At 47.9% G+C, this 17011-nt stretch overlaps 4 protein-coding genes across 4 annotated transcripts; 2 read left to right on the top strand and 2 right to left on the bottom strand.

Annotated features, from left to right (window-relative positions):
* Positions 1-1192: 1192 nt before the first annotated feature.
* DFJ58DRAFT_844888 (uncharacterized protein) lies at positions 1193-2056 on the bottom strand (the record flags this gene model as incomplete). Its single annotated transcript, XM_041393110.1, has 1 exon — positions 1193-2056. The coding sequence occupies one exon, from the start codon at positions 2054-2056 to the stop codon at positions 1193-1195; it is 864 nt and encodes a 287-aa protein (XP_041239633.1).
* Positions 2057-3942: 1886 nt separating this feature from the next.
* On the top strand, positions 3943-5811 carry DFJ58DRAFT_807592 (vacuolar DHA amino acid exporter; the record flags this gene model as incomplete). Its single annotated transcript, XM_041391243.1, has 9 exons — positions 3943-4009; positions 4067-4200; positions 4255-4361; positions 4408-4916; positions 4969-5082; positions 5139-5230; positions 5287-5420; positions 5468-5600; positions 5653-5811. Coding segments are annotated over 9 exons (1433 nt in total), but the record flags the coding sequence as incomplete, so codon positions are not given.
* Positions 5812-7812: 2001 nt separating this feature from the next.
* DFJ58DRAFT_907653 (uncharacterized protein) lies at positions 7813-10250 on the bottom strand. The gene is made up of 6 exons (XM_041395073.1): positions 9770-10250; positions 9647-9709; positions 9350-9560; positions 9154-9229; positions 8271-9041; positions 7813-8220 (listed from the first exon to the last, which is right to left on the bottom strand). Exons 1-6 carry the CDS (start codon positions 10002-10004, stop codon positions 8050-8052), a joined length of 1527 nt encoding a protein of 508 aa, XP_041239631.1. The 5' UTR covers positions 10005-10250; the 3' UTR covers positions 7813-8049.
* Positions 10251-13741: 3491 nt separating this feature from the next.
* On the top strand, positions 13742-15308 carry DFJ58DRAFT_732303 (uncharacterized protein; the record flags this gene model as incomplete). The annotated part of the gene is made up of 15 exons (XM_041386161.1): positions 13742-13780; positions 13835-13844; positions 13894-13913; positions 13961-13993; positions 14041-14137; positions 14186-14214; positions 14267-14294; positions 14342-14374; positions 14425-14501; positions 14552-14615; positions 14665-14739; positions 14789-14899; positions 14947-14987; positions 15041-15066; positions 15119-15308. 15 exons carry the CDS (start codon positions 13742-13744, stop codon positions 15306-15308), a joined length of 873 nt encoding a protein of 290 aa, XP_041239630.1.
* Between the last annotated feature and the right edge of the window lie 1703 nt (positions 15309-17011).

The raw sequence follows: 17011 nt of genomic DNA, 5'->3' as shown, positions 1-17011 counted from the left end.
GTCTTAGAACATCGAACTTCGGTATACGCCGAAGTCTTGAACCGACCTTGGCTGATTACTCTTATCGAGTAGCCATACGTCTGAACTATCCTAGTTCGTAACAGACTCTAGATAAGCCAGGGATAGCATTACCCGGCTACCCGGGGGACCATGTTAGCCCTTTCGAAAGACATGACGGCCCGGGCCATTCATGTTTCATACTTGGTGAGAACTTCAGCCTCTCGGCACGGCTCATCCTAAACCTAAATAGGTTTCCATGGTCTGGCATGCGCCATGCTTGTTTGAGATATCTCCCGCTTTCCTGTCCCGCTTTGCGACCAGTATATTTGGGCAGGGAGACTTACTTGCCGGGTCAGATCTCATATGAACCGGGTGAGCATTTTAACGTCTCTCTTTCTCGTTGGGTTCGGGACCCAAGTTGGAGGCGTTATGGTGATTTCCTGTTAGTGCTTTTGGGAAGGTGAAGGAGGGAATGGGACTGTATATTTGCCTGGTAATGTGAGTAATGTGGGACTGATTGGGGCTAAGGATTTCATCTAGGGTAGCATAGCTGGTATGTATGTAGGTGAGCATTTATACCGCTTGGAGAGACTTAGAGTTCCTTGGCGGCCTTAGGTGTGATGGCTCACTCTACCTCCCCTCATCCTGCCGGCTTGCCCAGATTTTAGGGCACTGTTTCTATTTCCTGCCTTAGGGCCATTCCACATGGGGACATTTGGGAATGGGCATAGGCCGCGCGGGTGAGCGAGCGAGTAGTAGATTGTGCACGGGGATAATGCTACTGCTGACCCACATCCATCAAGATCTGTTGGGTAGTCAAGGGAGTGGAGGTAGCTTCTGAGCGCGGTCCAAATCTTCGCGTTTTGCGTCGGACTAGTTGCAAAGATATTGAAACGGGGAGCTGATAGACCTCCCGCGACCTTAAAATCAAGATGTTCGACTCTTATAGATCTGATTAGGTCTCCTGTAGCTTTGTAGATGAGTTCTTCCTTTTCAAAGCCGCATGTGGCGAAAAGGTCGTTTATGTGGGGCCAGATTTCATGGTACGACCAGGCGGCGCCTACAGTCTTATGTATGGTTTCCATGTTCGAGGTAGTGAAGCTGGATAGGCAAAAGAGGAGGTCTGGGGGTTGGCTGCAGTTGAAAGGGAGAGCTTCGAACGTGAGGTCCGACGAAGACCAGATGTGTTGGTTTAAGATGAGGTTCCTTGTTTCCTCGGATACATTGTGGACGAGGAATCCTGTGGGGAAGTCTTTGGAGTCTCTACCCCCCAGAGGTTGTGGGGGGGGGGCTCTGACGGGGGGGCGCCTTGATGTACAAAGTTCGCGATTATAGCGATGTTAGTGCGGATGCGCTCAGCGATGACTGCTGATCTTTCATAAACATCTTTCCCGGTATGTTCAAATACTCGGACTATAAATTTCGGGTGGTTGACTTGGAACCATGCGAGTAGCACTCGGTTATCCAGGTGGTCAAAGACTTGCGCAGAATGTGACATGTAGATGATAGGGAAGCCTCCACTAGGCGTTGGGGTGAACTGAGGGAGGGTTGTGAGGTGATTGGGTGCGTCATGTCTCACTATGGACCTGTTCTGTTCTGCGAGGGCAATATGCGCTAGTATATTCTCTTCTTCCGCTGTTGGAGCACGTGGGAGGTCATGGTAGGGTGGGGCACTCATTTCCTGGTCTGTTGTCATGTTCTGTGGGGCGTGGATGGAGTTCACGAGGTCACTCTGTACCGGTTGTTGGGTGTTCGTGGCAGGGAGGGCAGGGAGGGTGTCCGATTCCTTAGAGGTGCAGGTTTCGGTAGACGATGTATGGTCATGGATGGTACGTGGGGTTGGGGTTGGTGTATTGGGTGGGGATAAGGAGGTTGTTGGGGAGGGTGGGTTGGCGGGGTTGGGAGAGGGTTCCATGTTGTTGTCGTCGTTGAGGACGTTGGGGGGGAAGAATAATGGTCCGGTACGTGGTGTCTGGGATGTATGATGAGGGGTAGATGGGTAAGGACGGGTAGTCTGAGAGAGGGTTTTGATCGAGGTGAGTTCCTTGTCTTTCATCTTCCAGTGGACGGGGGAGATGATTTTGTCCTGCAGGTTATATACTTTTAGATTTCGGTCGCAGCTTACAGGGGATTGGTTTTTGTTATCGGGGAGTCTTCGTGGCCAAGGTGTGCGCTTTTAATTTGATGGTCTGTATGATTTAGTATGACCATGAGTGTGCGTGAAGTTCTCAAGGGTTTGCTTTATCGACAGGCATAGTTAAGCGGTATTATCTGGGGGGTGTACATTTTACGTTCGGCGTAGTTCAATGTCTTGACTTAGATTAGTTTGCGGTTTGTTCAGAATGGTCTCCCGAGATGAGTATTTATCTGTTTTTGTTGGCTTTGATCATGACGTGTTTTGGTTGTTTCTCGAGCAACGTAGGGTTGCGTGTAGTATTTTGTATTGAGGTGGGGAGCGGTTTTAGGTTGCAGGTTCTTATTTATGGCTGGCATTTGTGAGGGTGTTGTCCAGAGGTTTCCATTTATGTCCTTTTGTTAGAGGGTTTATGTATGATGGAGGTTTTGTTATTTTATTAGGGCTAGATTTTGACTATGAGCTGGCGTAGCTCGACCTTGCCCGCGTTTTTGCGTGGGAAAAAAACGACCATGGTTGTGGTTCGAGTTCAAGGGCCCCCAATAGAGGGTCTTTCTTGTCATGTTTCTTCACAAATAGACGGGGTCGAACCCATTAAATGGTAACAAGTTCACACGGTTGCTCGTGCAGTTCAAGTCCGATGCTGTGATTACATCAGCATTGCTTTTGCCCTCTGTTACTTCGAAGGTCTCACTTCGCGCGATCTGTCTGCTTCTTCGTCTTTTGTTACTTCTCATTTTTAGTCCACCGTCTTCTCCGACGAAGTGTTATACATTCCATCCCCTTTCGAGCCTTATTCACTATATTGGATTGTTCTACGAATTTCTCCACTAATTTTATATTCCTTGTGATTGACACAGCGCCGAGCGATGTGGTTTTTGGTTGTGACTGGATGACATATTGTCGGGATATAACAGAGAATCATCGAGAAATCCAATTACCTGCACATGGATGTTGCTCCGGTAAGTCTGTTGTCAGTCTTACAATTGATTGATGTCGTCATATGTTCAGATGATAACAATTCCGTATACGGATCTTCGGTCGACGGTCATATTGCTATTCAGTCGGGTTCTTCCAAATCTGATGACTGTGACAAAGCAGAAGGCAGGATCCGAGAGATACTGCTATGTCGCCGTCACTGTTTTCAGCTGATGGTGTTTAATTATCACCAATCGTGTATGATCACGGACTGCATATAGACTCGTCGCGAGAAGAAATGAAAGCCAATCTTCTGCGTCATTTTTTTCCGGCGTTTGGATTGAAGCAGGAGCTGTGTAACGTGCTCCTCAAGCAAGCTTGCGCGTTGATTTCTCAGCGATTTTCAGAACAATGATTATCACTTGGTTACATACTCCGGGAGGTTTTATCTTCTTTATCATCGGCGTTGTCTGTCGCCTGTCTTAGGGATATGGTCCAGGCTGCGGGGGAAGAAAAATCGCTTGTTCATGCCAACCGCGGAGATTTGATTCGTTTGCTCGCTGATCGATGTTTTCAGGTGACCATCTACATGCAAGAATTGTTCGTTGGATTTGAGGCTTTATCTTATTATTCGTTCTAAGTAACTAAGTACTATTTAGGTGTGACCTATTAAGACAAAAGGTAGCGGGCTCTGCCACGGACGTGGCCCTACACTTATTTTATACTGATACCCAGATGCACTTCCCCAGTTCTGCATTGTCAAATGAGCCCATTAAGCTCGACATAGAGCATACAGTGGTTGAGGATGATCCTCGAATATGGTCAAACACGAAGAAGGCGAGTCTTTCTATCTTAATATGTAAGTAGCAATTGATTGAACACAATCACAGACCGTTATATTGTTCATCATATCTGGAGCCTCGATGTTTTCGGGTTTGGCGGGGAACATACAAAACTGTAGGTTGCGCCCGTGAACATATTGTATCCGATATCGGTTGAACAGCAAGGGAACAGCTGCCAATGCTCAAATCGAGCAAGAGCTACACGCCAGCAGCGGAGGTATCAGCCTGACCTTGTCTCTGTTCGTTCTCGTTCAAGGCAATCTTCCTTTCATTTGGAGCGCGATTAGCGAGATAAAGGGTCGCAAGGTTTGTATTTATAGCTACCTTCAGAGCGTCGTTTGTTCATATGACTGATCCCAGTTCGCGTACCTTCTATCCATCGCACTTTTTATAATTGGATCTGCAATCGTGGCGGTGTCAAGAACTATTGGTTTGGTGATTGGCATGCGAATCGTGCAAGCCGCAGGGTAGGACAGTTCCTCAATCCCTCGTGTTCATGCTCATTTGGAGTAGGTCAAGCGCGGTTTTCGCTATCGGAGCTGCCACTCTGGCCGATATATACGAGTCTCATCAACGAGGTACAATGATGGGTATCTACTACTCTGCACCTCTCCTCGGTCCCTCGTTAGGACCAATCTTTGGTGGTGCACTCACACAGGCCCTCAGCTGGCGGGCGGTTTTCTGGTTTTTAGTCGTCTGGGGAGGCATGATTTTTTTGGCATTCCTTTTCTTGTTCAAGGACACCTTCAGGAAGGAGAGGAGTGCGACTTACCAGAACGTATTGAATTCCAGACTCCGAAAGCAGCAGCAGTCGGAAGCAAAGGACGAGTCGCGACATATTTCGAAGTCAGAAGTGGGCGGAGAAAACCAGACGACTTCGAAAGATATCGAAGCACAACGGACGGTTGTACCATCAACAGCCATTAAAGACGTAAAACTGTCCATGGCTGATGTCAACCCTTTCCCTGCATACTTCTCGATTGTCAGCCGCAAGAATAACCTTTTTATCTTGATAGTATCAGGCGCGTGCTCTCATTTCTTGCTGAAAACTATTTTTATGCCCTATTGCGCCAGGCTTAACCTTTGCGTTTAGTTTTAGTATTATGTATACATGCGCAAGAACATTGTCGATGCACTATAATTATGATGCATTGAAGATCGGCCTTGTTTTGCTTGCCTATGGTGTTGGTGAGCGAATTATAAGCAAATTTGGAATACCTGCCTGACGCATATATTTATCCCAGGCTGCGTAGCCGGCAGCATATTGGGTGGTCGTTGGTCCGATCGGACACTTGCTCGGCTGAAGGCCGCAAACGGAGGGATCAGCTTTCCAGAGGTGAGCATTGAACCACTAACTCTAGCTCGGGATGTAGCTGACGCAAATCCATGCAGATGCGCCTCGAGAGCACGAAAATTGCCATGTTGTGGTCACCTCTATCGGTGATTGGATACGCCTGGGTGTGCCAAGAACGAGTCAATGTCGCCGCCGTGTGCGTGATGCTGTTCCTCACGGGATTTCTACCCATGTACGTTTACCCCGTTTTATATTGTATTTTGCTCTCATCCATGATAGTTGGATCTACACAAGCGCACTGGCATACCTTGTCGATGCAAACATTGGTTGCTCATCAATGGCAGTAGCAACGAATAGTTCCTTCCGTGGTCTGTTTGCTTTTGTCGCCGCCGAGATTGCGGTTCCGTTACAAGTGAGTCAAGGTCATTACAGCTCGCAGAAGGCCGGTTCTAATGTTAGTGTAGGACACAATTGGCGATGGCGGTCTGTATACTCTCTGGGCAGGTCTGATTATCGTCGCTGAGTGCATGATTCTGCTGGTGTTGTACAAAGGCAGGAACTGGAGAGAAGCCAGCGTTGAGCGGGAGAAGCAGAAACTGGATGCTAAGTAAGGAGTGGACGATATAGGCCCGATCGAATATTGAGGGGCAGTAACTTCAAGGTAAGTAACATGGTCATAGAAAGACCAGAATATGACCGTACAAGGACTCGCCTTCGGTCTTTTATAGGTATGATTATTGATATTGAATCCGTCATAGCGCCAGAAATTCTTTTTATCAATCTGATACGTTTTGAAGACCGGCAATGCCGTGAGATGAAGCAGAGGTCGCCATGGTCCTGAGAAAAGAGCTGCAAAAAGGAGACGGAACATGGATGCGCAACAACACAGCATGACGCAGCAGGAAAGAGCTGTCGGAAAGAGATGGAACGCAACAACACAGCGTGATGTGGTGGACGCCATCGCCGGTGAGATCTTCTATCTACATATTGTAAAGACCTGCGGAACCAATTCGTGTCGACCCCATGTGCGGGCTTCACCCGAACCCCTCTTCTACTCCACTTTGGCGCAGGCATGTGTTGCCAGAAATATGTCTGCAGGGGTATGGCAGTGCTCTGATACATCCAATTACATCACGCTATGAGCGAGTGCATTGTTGTATCCGATTTTTCATGGTGCTACAAGGACTGGACTGATACATCTAAACTACAGCTACTGGTGAAATGGACTGTGGCGTTGCGCTTAATGTCCTGGACCAGGCTTTCAACTTCCAAGTGCACTGTGAGTATATAGCACACCGCTTCCATCATTCCTTGACATGTGACGCTAGACATGAGCAAGTTTAGATTTCTGTCAAAGGAAGAATATGTATGGTCATACACGGGTGAAACTCCCGTCCCCCAAACGTATCTCCTAGGATTGACCTTGTCAGTTGCTAGTTGATAATATCGTTCCACCAAAAAAAATAAAAAATAAAAAATAAAATGGCCCGAACCAAGTGAAGATTGCAGGTGAGGAAATAATTGGGTGGGGACAAGCGCCAGAGGCAGCGTTGATGTGAAGTATGGGAGGAAAACGCGGAGACCAGTAAAGAGGCAAATTAATGCGTGTGCAGTCCTTGGAGTATCCATGACTTTTGTAGACCCACACTAACGCTAAAATACGCTATCAGCGTGCTTTAACCAAACCAAGTCCTGCAGTAATTTCAATTAAAATGTACTAATGATCGGGAGAAGCTTGCAGGAACGCCTACCCAAATTAAATATTACACTTCCGTCCAATCTCATCGGCAGAGCTCGAGAAGCAAGGTCATGATACCCTTAAGATATCATCAAAAATGGCTGCATAAACCGCACGTTAAAAGACTTAGTGAACTACTCGCAGTTTGGGATGCGAGATTTTTTGGCTGCATCCAATGCGTATGCAGACCCTGGGTTGGGAGTTAACGGCAAGACTAAAGTGATAGCACAGTGAGGGAAATACATTTCAGTTTGGTGAGAGGTGGTCATGACGCACGCTAGATGTGACCGTTCAGCCTGAGACATGTGAGATGTTGGAGTAACAGCTCGACATGAGAAACAGAAATGATACGCGTACGACCACGACAGTGATCATATTTGAAAGGCATACCCATCGAGCGTTACCAGTCATTGAATGACGGATCAAGAAGCACCGGCTGCACGATCGCAGCGAACACAAGGCATTTTGAAAGCTGTGGAGACACACAACTTGCACAAGTTGCGCAGCCTCAGGCGCAAATTTTTATTACACCGTCAGCATGAGAATTGGAAGCGTGCCGCCTGCAGCCAAAGTTTAGAGCGAACAACCTCGCATCTCGGGTCTGTATTAAGTTTGCTCGCGACAAACTACTCGAGTGTTTAAAGTTGATGAAACGTACACGGTTTTATTCCACGCAGTCCTCCAGAATAAACGATGTATGGTGACGGTGGGACTTATGAAATGGAGCTGTATCGAAGAAAATGGAGGGGCATCACGAGTGGGTGAACAAATTGGCTGCACCACAAGACCGGCGATTGATAACAAGCGATGATTCCGAGGTAGACCCGAGGTAGAGCTCATCAGCTGCAAGTGGGACGGAGACACTAGGGAACCATGAAATTCCAACGCGAGATCAATTTTCTGAGCTTTTCTCCAAATGTTGACAGAGTGCTGCATCAACGCTACAACGACAGAGCTGCCAGCTGCAGTATGGAGCATAGAAACATGGCAATTTCCGAAGGTGAGCATGGCTGAGCCTGTGTCGGGTAAGAAAAGTACACACGTCGCGCACGCTTAAACTATAATTTTACAAGGACTAAAGCTCAAAGACGTGATCAGCTATAGTGCATGTGAATCTTATATCCTAAAAACCATATGGCTCCAGCCGTCTGATGCACTTGGGTTGTGGTCTCTTCCATTCCCCTTTGTTTGGGTCTGGCCATAAGGAAGCACTGTCCTGAAATGGTGGAGCATCGTCTTCATCACCAGGAGGCGGGAAAAACCCAAAGGGCCAAGTAGGCAAGTAGCACATCTCCTGCACGACAAGGTCAGTCATTTCGCAAACAAGTAACTTGGCTTTGTTGCCTCGATACCACAGGCCGGTCGGCACTTCACCCACACGCTCCAGTCTAACCAGGAGATTAACCGTGTCACATCTTCCTTCCATTCGCCCATGAGAGTATGTATGTGATCAGCTTCTGGGAATTGTTCTGGAGGATAGAAAGGGTCGACTCCAACAATCAATCCAGAAGCCCACATCTTTGTGGCAACGCGGCATATTTCACGCGTAGTTTCCCGCACCGCCTGCAGGAGTAAATGTTCAGAGGGCATCAATGTTGTTCCATGAGCTTCTATGGAGGTCGTGTGCGATGTAGCACATTCACGAAAAACTGGTGCAGCCCACGAATTTGTCGCGTTGCCAGTGACAGACGTATTGGTATTAGAAGGTCGAGCTGCAAACAGAGTATAGGGCAAAAGTACAGTGCGCAGTCGTCTCTGGACTTGTTGCGCGTGGTCAAAGATCGACCTATCTTCCAACGTCATGTTCAAAAGGTACTGCAACATATCCAGGCGGCTGGCATATCGATCAGCCACCACACGCAAGACGGTCTTCCAGTCAATGCCACTGGTTGACATGGGTGGTCGTACCAACGCTTGAGCTAGCCTGTCTTGGACACGTTCTATATCCCCTGATGATATTCCTCCCACTCGATGGTCCCACCGCTCCAAACCTACACGACGCGGCACCAAGGAGGGAACAAGAGCGGTGTCATAGAAAGAGATTAGCCCAGAAAAATCAAGCACAATCCGGGTTTCTCCTGGATAATTTTTCGCGCCATGAAGCAGAATGCATTCCTTCATAAACGTGATGCACTGATGTCCGAGAATAAATCAGACCTATGTCAAAACATAGACATGCTCGCTCACCAGTATTGAGGTCCTCTGGAAGATCCGTAGCCGGGCCGACCCCAATGCGAGTGCTCTCGAGATTTAAGAACGAAACGACCTCCATGTGAGAGTTGAAGTCGCAGATCATGATTTCACTATGACCATCGTTAGGATCAAATCACCAAGGAACTATGTATGGGTTCGCACAAATTCAGTTCCATCCTATGACTCACAAATCAGCATCAGGTATTGACGCATCTCAAAATCCAACGAACCTCACAAAGCCATTCACACCATATTTCTGACCCCATTTACACAGATCCATAATGCGCTGCTTTTCATGGTTCAGCCACTCGGGTTTCATTTCCGACCACGCCACGAGATCTTGGGTGTCCATGGTGCCCTCGGGGAGGTTCGCAGCGCTATTTCCGTCAAAATAAAGTACTTTCATCGGCCGAGTGACTGTAAGGGTGAGGTGCCAGCACCCTGTTTCGATTGACCCACGGCAGAAAATTAAGGAAGTGGTCTGGCTCTACAGACACCCAATCTAGAGCGGTCGGTAAATGGGGAACCGGTGATGGCTCCATGGTAGAGGAGAGTGCCTACGGGAATAGTCCCTGGGACTATTGTATGACCTGCAGGACGTAAATGATGAGTCATGACATTTGCGCAGTGTTCAGTATTTTTAGACATACCAATACGATAACGTGTGTTTGCCCAGTGTTGAAGCAGGGAATTGGCCGTTTCGAACACCAGATGTCCTGTCGCGTTCACCGCAGGCGCTTCACCAAGATCCCATCGTCCAAGATCATTTTCGACCCCCTGGTAAAAGGATAAAGGCGCATGACTCGACAGAGGTGTCTGTGCAGTCAGAACCCGTTCAAAGGCAAGGAAAAGCCAAACGGCTGCGGATTTCCTGGCAGAAAACATGAGTGCGTAGTGCCAGGTAGTGACCTGTTAGCATTAATGCCGAACTAGGCTCCCAACAGGGTGGGAAACAACACCACATACCACTTTTTAGCTTTTCATCGTTGTGTCTGCCAGTGCCACTACTCTCTCCCATACAGAACGTAGGTGTGTACTGAGAGGGCTGCTCAATTCTAAAAGTTCGAGTTCACCTGCAGGGATCCGAGCACCGCTAAGCGTCGCTAAACCTGTCCTAAACGGGACTGGTACCTAAACCTTACGGCGCGCAGCGCCATCGCTTGGTGTCAAGCAAATTATCTACAAGCAGTCTTAAAGCACACCTAACCGTGACCTTGTACATGTTGTATAAATATCAGTAGGTTCCAGTATACATAGGGAATCATTTTGACGCCGATCATCGATGTGCATTGATTCATCCACAGTAACTGGAGATACTGTTTCATGGCCGACCCGGTTCCAATGGGACGTCGTTTGGAAGGTCGTCCTCAAAATGTGCAGAATACCTTGCATGCCTGGCTCGGTACGAGGATGGGCTCATAACCATGCAGACTGCGAATCCGTTATCGGTTGTCCGAGTCCAACATTGTTGCCTTGTCCTCCGTGAAGGTCGCGCCTTCTTGCCCACTGTCTATCGCCTTCAAGCTCCTGTTTGAATGTTCAGAACGTGGTAAGATTGTTGAGCAGGTTTCGAACGAGGTGGAATCTTGTACATTCAACATTCAAGACTCGCAGCCCCACCGGTGACCACTTGAATATGTTTCCACTATGCTTACTTAACTTAGTGTCTTCTACTTTTACAGCAAACTGGGCCGAGCATTTCTTTTTCTCCCTCGCAATCCAGTGCATCTTCATCTGTCGTGCATGGGTCAGAGACTGTGGTCATGATCAATTACTATGCCTTACCGTCATCATGACTCTCTGCCGCTGTATAATCCTCGAACACTCTGCACCGCTTCGGAAACTCGCCTACGGGCGAGGTCTGTGGCAAAGAAGGGAATTCTTCCCACTTTCCTGCTGCAAGGTCGGCAAGCACCGCGACATTCTCCTCTGCAGTAAATTTGTCAAACCCGGCTCACAACACGGCAAACCGCTTGCGCGTGATATAGCGCCTGGATTGGTCTTGAGCAAGGAGCACCAGATGGCTGATGTGCTGGGTTATAAAGGCGACCTATACCGGCTTCGAATACGGCCCAAATTTCTCCTTGGTCACCAGTGAGGGCGACTTCTGCAGCCATACCATTGATATTCTTGGAAGTTGGGCCGTCCGTGAAGATCGAAGTCGCCAACTTGGCTTCTTTATGTACCAACGCAGAAATGTCAAAAAACTAATTGAAAGCAGAGTTGCAGTTAGTTCTAAGGGAGATGTTATGATGACAGACATACTGGAGTTTGGGAAGCTTATCGGTGGATATTGTTCCTCCAACTTGCTCGTTCTTCAATTCGAACCAAGCAATGAACAGCGAACGGTCGACGTAGGCTTCCCCTTGACTCACAACATCTCGTCTTGCGGTGGTGCTAAGACAAGTGACAATGGTATCCGGCCAACCCAACTCCAGAAAAAGTGATTCAACGTAGATGTCAGGAGGATACGGTGTAAGGTAACGACTAATTTTTGTCACCCGAGCCACAGCTTCATCGGTCAGGTTGTCTGAAAGTGAGTTGATAGCGTGGTTCCGGAGAATGCGAGAGCATGCGAGGATGTTGTTATGCGTCTCTGAAAGAAATTCCAGAAAGATTTCCTGATCAAGAATTATAATGGATGTATGATAACCAAGGCATGATAATGTCATTTCGCCCCTATCTTTGGCGTCACTGGTGCCGGTTGATCATCACAGCGGTCTGCTCCAAAATATTATCGCTTGCGAGCATACTCTTTTTCGTCTCAACATTCTGGTTTACATGACTCACCGACATCGTTTATCTTCGGAATAATTCAATTAATAGTGGGTGACTTCCTGTAAGAATTTAACGTTTTGACAACTTGATGTCGGCTAACTTACGGACAATATCTGCAAACCGTAATTAATAGACATAGAACGTGAGTTTACAGCTGTTTTTCCTTAATCTGGGCTCTGTCATGGATATCGAAGCATGCATGAAGCTTCGCTGATGATGAGTACTGCTTGATAGAGATTTATTCCGGCCTGTCACCTCCTGTCACACTCCCTTGGCAGCACTTTTCCGATGAAGTTCTCGAGACATGCAGCAGTTATACTGATTGACACAACAACTATTACAAAACATAGTAGCTACTGGGGTATGAACATTCCCGCTCGGTGAGTGACTAAAGTGGCCAAGCAAATCCGATGCAGGAGAGTTATACGGAGTGTTGAATCACTCTGCGCGAACCTCACTGGATCCATAAATATCTGGAGGTGGGAAATCACCAAGGTAGCGGGAATGACGGAAGCCACGCTGGTATAAGGTATTGCGGGGGTGGAGAGAGTGACGAGTCGCAGTTAAAAATCAGTCACTTCGCGCTGATCCAGGACCTCGCGATGACGGACATAGTAACGGTGGTTGTGCGGGTGCAGAGGGTCACGAGAATGACCATGGGAAGGACGACGAGGGTCATGCTGAACATCATCACGAGGGTCGTGGAGAGGCTCGGGCTCGCGGGGGTTGTGTACAGACCAGTGATGCCGGCACGACTTGGTGGATCAAACCACTCGCAGTCTGTCGTTGGATCAGTAATGATTTTGGTCAGGCCAGAGGGTGTCAGATAATGAATGAACGGACTTGCAGCCTGACGACAGAACAGCAATTGCCCTGATACGCTCACAACCTGTTCGGTGCCATGCAAGGTGATTGATGGCTGGGAATAGCAGGAGGTACTAACCAAATAGTTGCCATTTTCGTCCAGCTGGTCTGATCACTCCCAGCGGTTTTTGGATCGTGATGACTTGCATTATCGAGCCCTGAAATAGTGACTGGCCTTGGATAAGCGAAGTCAAAGCCAGAGCGTCCAGCAGAGCGTCGCGAGGCAGACCACGTTCTTAGCACCCGCTGCAGTCACCCGTCTCCTAGGATAAGAGTCTGTTAGCTAGGGAAAGATGGGAAATGGCAGCGGTTTCGAACCTGGGAAAGTTCTCGTCAGCCTGAGGGGGCGTAGTACCACTACCCCAACCTTCTCGTTTTGTTTAGGACAATGCTACTGAGCTTATATATCTAGTGGGAGTACAGGCTCTGTCGCACGACTGCAACCGCGAAACGAGGACCGGCCAGTTGCGTCCAGTAAACATGACCCACCGGCAGGGTAGTTTACGGTTGGGTGAAAGCTGGGTAGAACGGCCTTTAGCACATCGAGACCCCACTAAACCCACTTACCAAGGGACCCGATTCGGCTGTTTCCGAACCGAACAGTGTCTCGGTGCCTGAGAGATGATGATACGACTGGCAGGCTTAAAATAGTATTTGAATCACCTTCTTCAAGTCGAACCATCATAAATACTGTGCTCTGATCAGTGATTACGCAGTACTGCGATCATCGTAATTCATGCATCATGATATCATGATCAGATATCTGACAACAAGGCACCCTCCAAACCCGAGGCCTAAGGCCTGAGCGCTCTACGTTACCGCACACTCACAGTCCTCGATACTTGCCGTTGACTCTCACAGCTGTGCGACAATAGCATCACTCTCACGGTTGCGAGTGCACATTCAAGTTATAGTACATATTGACAACTGCTTCAAGTTGCAGCACACTTCAATTCACCTCACTGTTGTGCCACTCGAAAATGTCAGTCTCGGACCCCTTCGGTTTGCAGTTAGCCAAGGTGATCCAATCGTGCTTTTGTCCAGCCTTTCTCTAATGTCTCTAATTTTTGAAGTACACTAATGGTGAGGTTGAGCTGGTGACAATCTTATCGTTATTCACGACCCTCCAAAGTCGCTGCATCAGCAATCCTAGTAAGTCGTGTCTCTTCAGTCTCTTTATAGCCCTGATGTATGACCAGATTTATGACTACTTTGTCACCTTACACTCTGAAGTCAGACAAATCAGCCACCCGCACCTCAGTGCTGATATTCCTTGTAGGTCCAATGGGCCTGGGGACGGAAGTGGGGAATCATTCGGATTGCCTTCACGATTTCACGATATGTACCTTTTGCTGGTGCACTTATGACTTCGTACTGTAAGTACGCCGGTGCGCGCTACCACGCAAAAGCTGATTCCTAACCAGCCGCTGTCAAGACATGGGGCACGCAAGATGTGAGCACACCTTTAATCTGTGCAACACCGATTTCAACTCACATCAATATAGTGCGCACCTTTTAACGATGCCGTAAATGGTTGGTCCACATGGCTCATAACATGACTTGCCAGTGACATTTCGCAGGCATACATTTTTTGGGCATCATCGCCTCGGAAGGTTGGCTTTCGCATACCAAGTTACAGCGTGCATTTACGCTCGCAAGACAGGTTTATTGATTTCTAGGGTCTACGCCTTCTCTGGCAACAAAAGGGCTTATCTTATCACTCTTCTTTCCTTTGGTTTGGTACAATGATATCTCTATTTCCCTGTGCACCACTAACCTGTATTGTGCAGGCGATCTTGGTGACGTCTGTGATTCTAAGTGCTGCCCCCATCAATTTCAATATCCCAGAACCAGGTGAGGTCTCAAGGCTCGCTCCTTAGTCGCAGTATTCACCTCCTTTCAGTCACGCCGCCTTGTGTGTTGGAGGGGGCTCGTAGTAGTGCCATCCCATATGGACTCTTGATGTTATTCGAGATAGGTGAGGCGACTATTGATCCAAAAATCCTTACTTGATAGTTCACTTCTAGCTCTCATGTCCACTACTGCAATTTTGAGATATCGACACTATCTGGATTCTCATAGTGTGCTGGTGAAGAATATTTATCGTGATGGACTACTCTACATGTTCTGCATCATGAGTATGAATGTCAGTGTTACTATTCATTTCGTGCTGACATCTCTGTAGTGATATCTACAGCCAATGTCATCGTTATCGCTGCGTTGCCTGTGAGTTCTTTCTTTGTTTTCGTCGACCTCGAAGAACTGAGTACGCCCCCTAGATCTCGTACAGCGAGATGCTAAACACGTTAGTCTGGTCAAGCATATAGGTAGTCGAAAGCTCACATTCCTCATTTTAGACCTCAGATTGTAGCGCACAGTGTTCTTGCTTCTCGAATACTATTCAATCTTCAAGTAAGCAGGGAGGAACCGCTCTTGCACACCTACCGATCGACTAAGGCTAATGCAATGGAATTACTATCCCGTCCACATGAATTCCAAGCGCGGTCTAGAGGCAGTGTGACAGCTTGTGAGCCAGATGAAGCTTAGACCTGCTGACAGCTCTGTGAGTCGCACATATAACGCTTGTTATTTGAGCTTGCTGACTATGCTCGCTTCTTTCAGCTTGTATTTTCCGTGTCCTTCGTATTTTAGTGGTGAGCTACTCTACCCAGGCGTATACGTTCTCTGTGCTAATAAACACATCGATGCACAAGTCTTTTTACAAAACAAATATCCTGATTTATTGATATTCATGGCGTTTACGACGTCAGATGCAGTTTGCGGCTCGATCTTTCTTTGATTTCACTTCGCATTTCTTCCAGCCTTGCGAGAATTGACCCGCGCCTTGGACCCACATGTTGATACTCAAATGAGCCACTCGTTGCAAATAGTCTCCTGCTTGCCCGACGGAAATTCGGGTTCGATGCAGACAAGATGCAGAGGCTGAGTAGTTTCATGCAAACTGCATCCCAGTGCTCTTCTTGTCCTCTACTCGTCATCCCCACCAACCAGTCATCGGAGATGTTCCAAGGAGGACGGGCACATCATCACACTAGCTTCATCTGGTATGTTTGTGCCCAATATTATATTCCTTAATGGAGGGTCGTCTTTCGTATTGCGACTACGCTCGTCCATTTCCTCACTTCCACTTGTTCTTCGATTTTCGCACGTTCTTCTACGCCCCATACGTCGCATATCCTTGTACCATTACTCTCATGGTACTCTTGTTGTTACCAGCTGTACTGCATGCAACCAACTACGTTCCTTCCCATTGACCCGGTTCTCTCAACATTTAAACCCGTGTGTGCTGTGTGCAACCGAAGCCAAACGACCCCGCAACATCCAGACACGACCCCGCTGCTGCTGTTTGTTCTATCCACTTTGGGAAGAACACACTCTTCTCTCGATTGGTTTCGCTCCACCGCATCTCTGATCACATCATTCGCTGCCCAATAATCGTTCCATGCTCTCAAAAACCTGCTACCCAATCACCTTTCTAACATGTCGTTCGCTCAAACTACCCCAAATTCGAATGCAATGCTACATACATACAACAGACTATGATTAACTGTACACTCGATACCATACTCCACGAAGTGTCTCTGGCATCTCCGCAACTGGAACAAGATCATCGTAATCAAGAGCTACAATGATCGAATTGATTAACTGCAAGGAACGGAAAAGACAGGAGATTGCTCGTAGCAGTGCTGTCAGCATGTCCCATGTCCCATGTCCCATGCGACTCAAATCAAACTCTGGACCTCCGCTAGGTAACACTAATGCAGTCCGAGGATTAAAAAATGGGTTTCGAGAAGCGGCTGGTACCCAGAATAAGAGCCGACGGTTTAGTCCCATCATCCATCCATCCTCTCCCAAAAGAGCGAACGTTAACCTGTGGTCATCATGGGCGGTGCCTGCGACTCCGAGTAGCTCAGCAGTGTCGTGCAGTACATGAGTTGAGTTTGATGAGAAGGAAATGAAGTCATTGTTCGCAGTGTTGGGTGTGGGGATGGCTACTGTTGGATGTGGTATGCAACTGCCATGCGGGGAGGATGCTGAACAGTCTTCTTCGATGTGGTCCTGCAATGACTTCCCAATCGCTGCATACTATACCCGGATAGTCCCATCATATGAACAAGAAACGATGCGAGTCCCATCCCGCGAGAAAGAGACTGAGTTGACCACGTACAGAAATCTTCTTCGTTACAACATCCTTGACCCTCCTCAGAAACCGACATGTAACTTTGTTT

Source organism: Suillus subalutaceus, assembly GCF_016647625.1.
Source record: "Suillus subalutaceus strain FC151 chromosome Unknown DFJ58scaffold_122, whole genome shotgun sequence".
NCBI lineage: Eukaryota > Fungi > Basidiomycota > Agaricomycetes > Boletales > Suillaceae > Suillus > Suillus subalutaceus.
The sequence above is the reverse complement of the archived record's forward strand: the minus strand, read 5'-3'. Positions and strand labels throughout refer to the sequence as shown.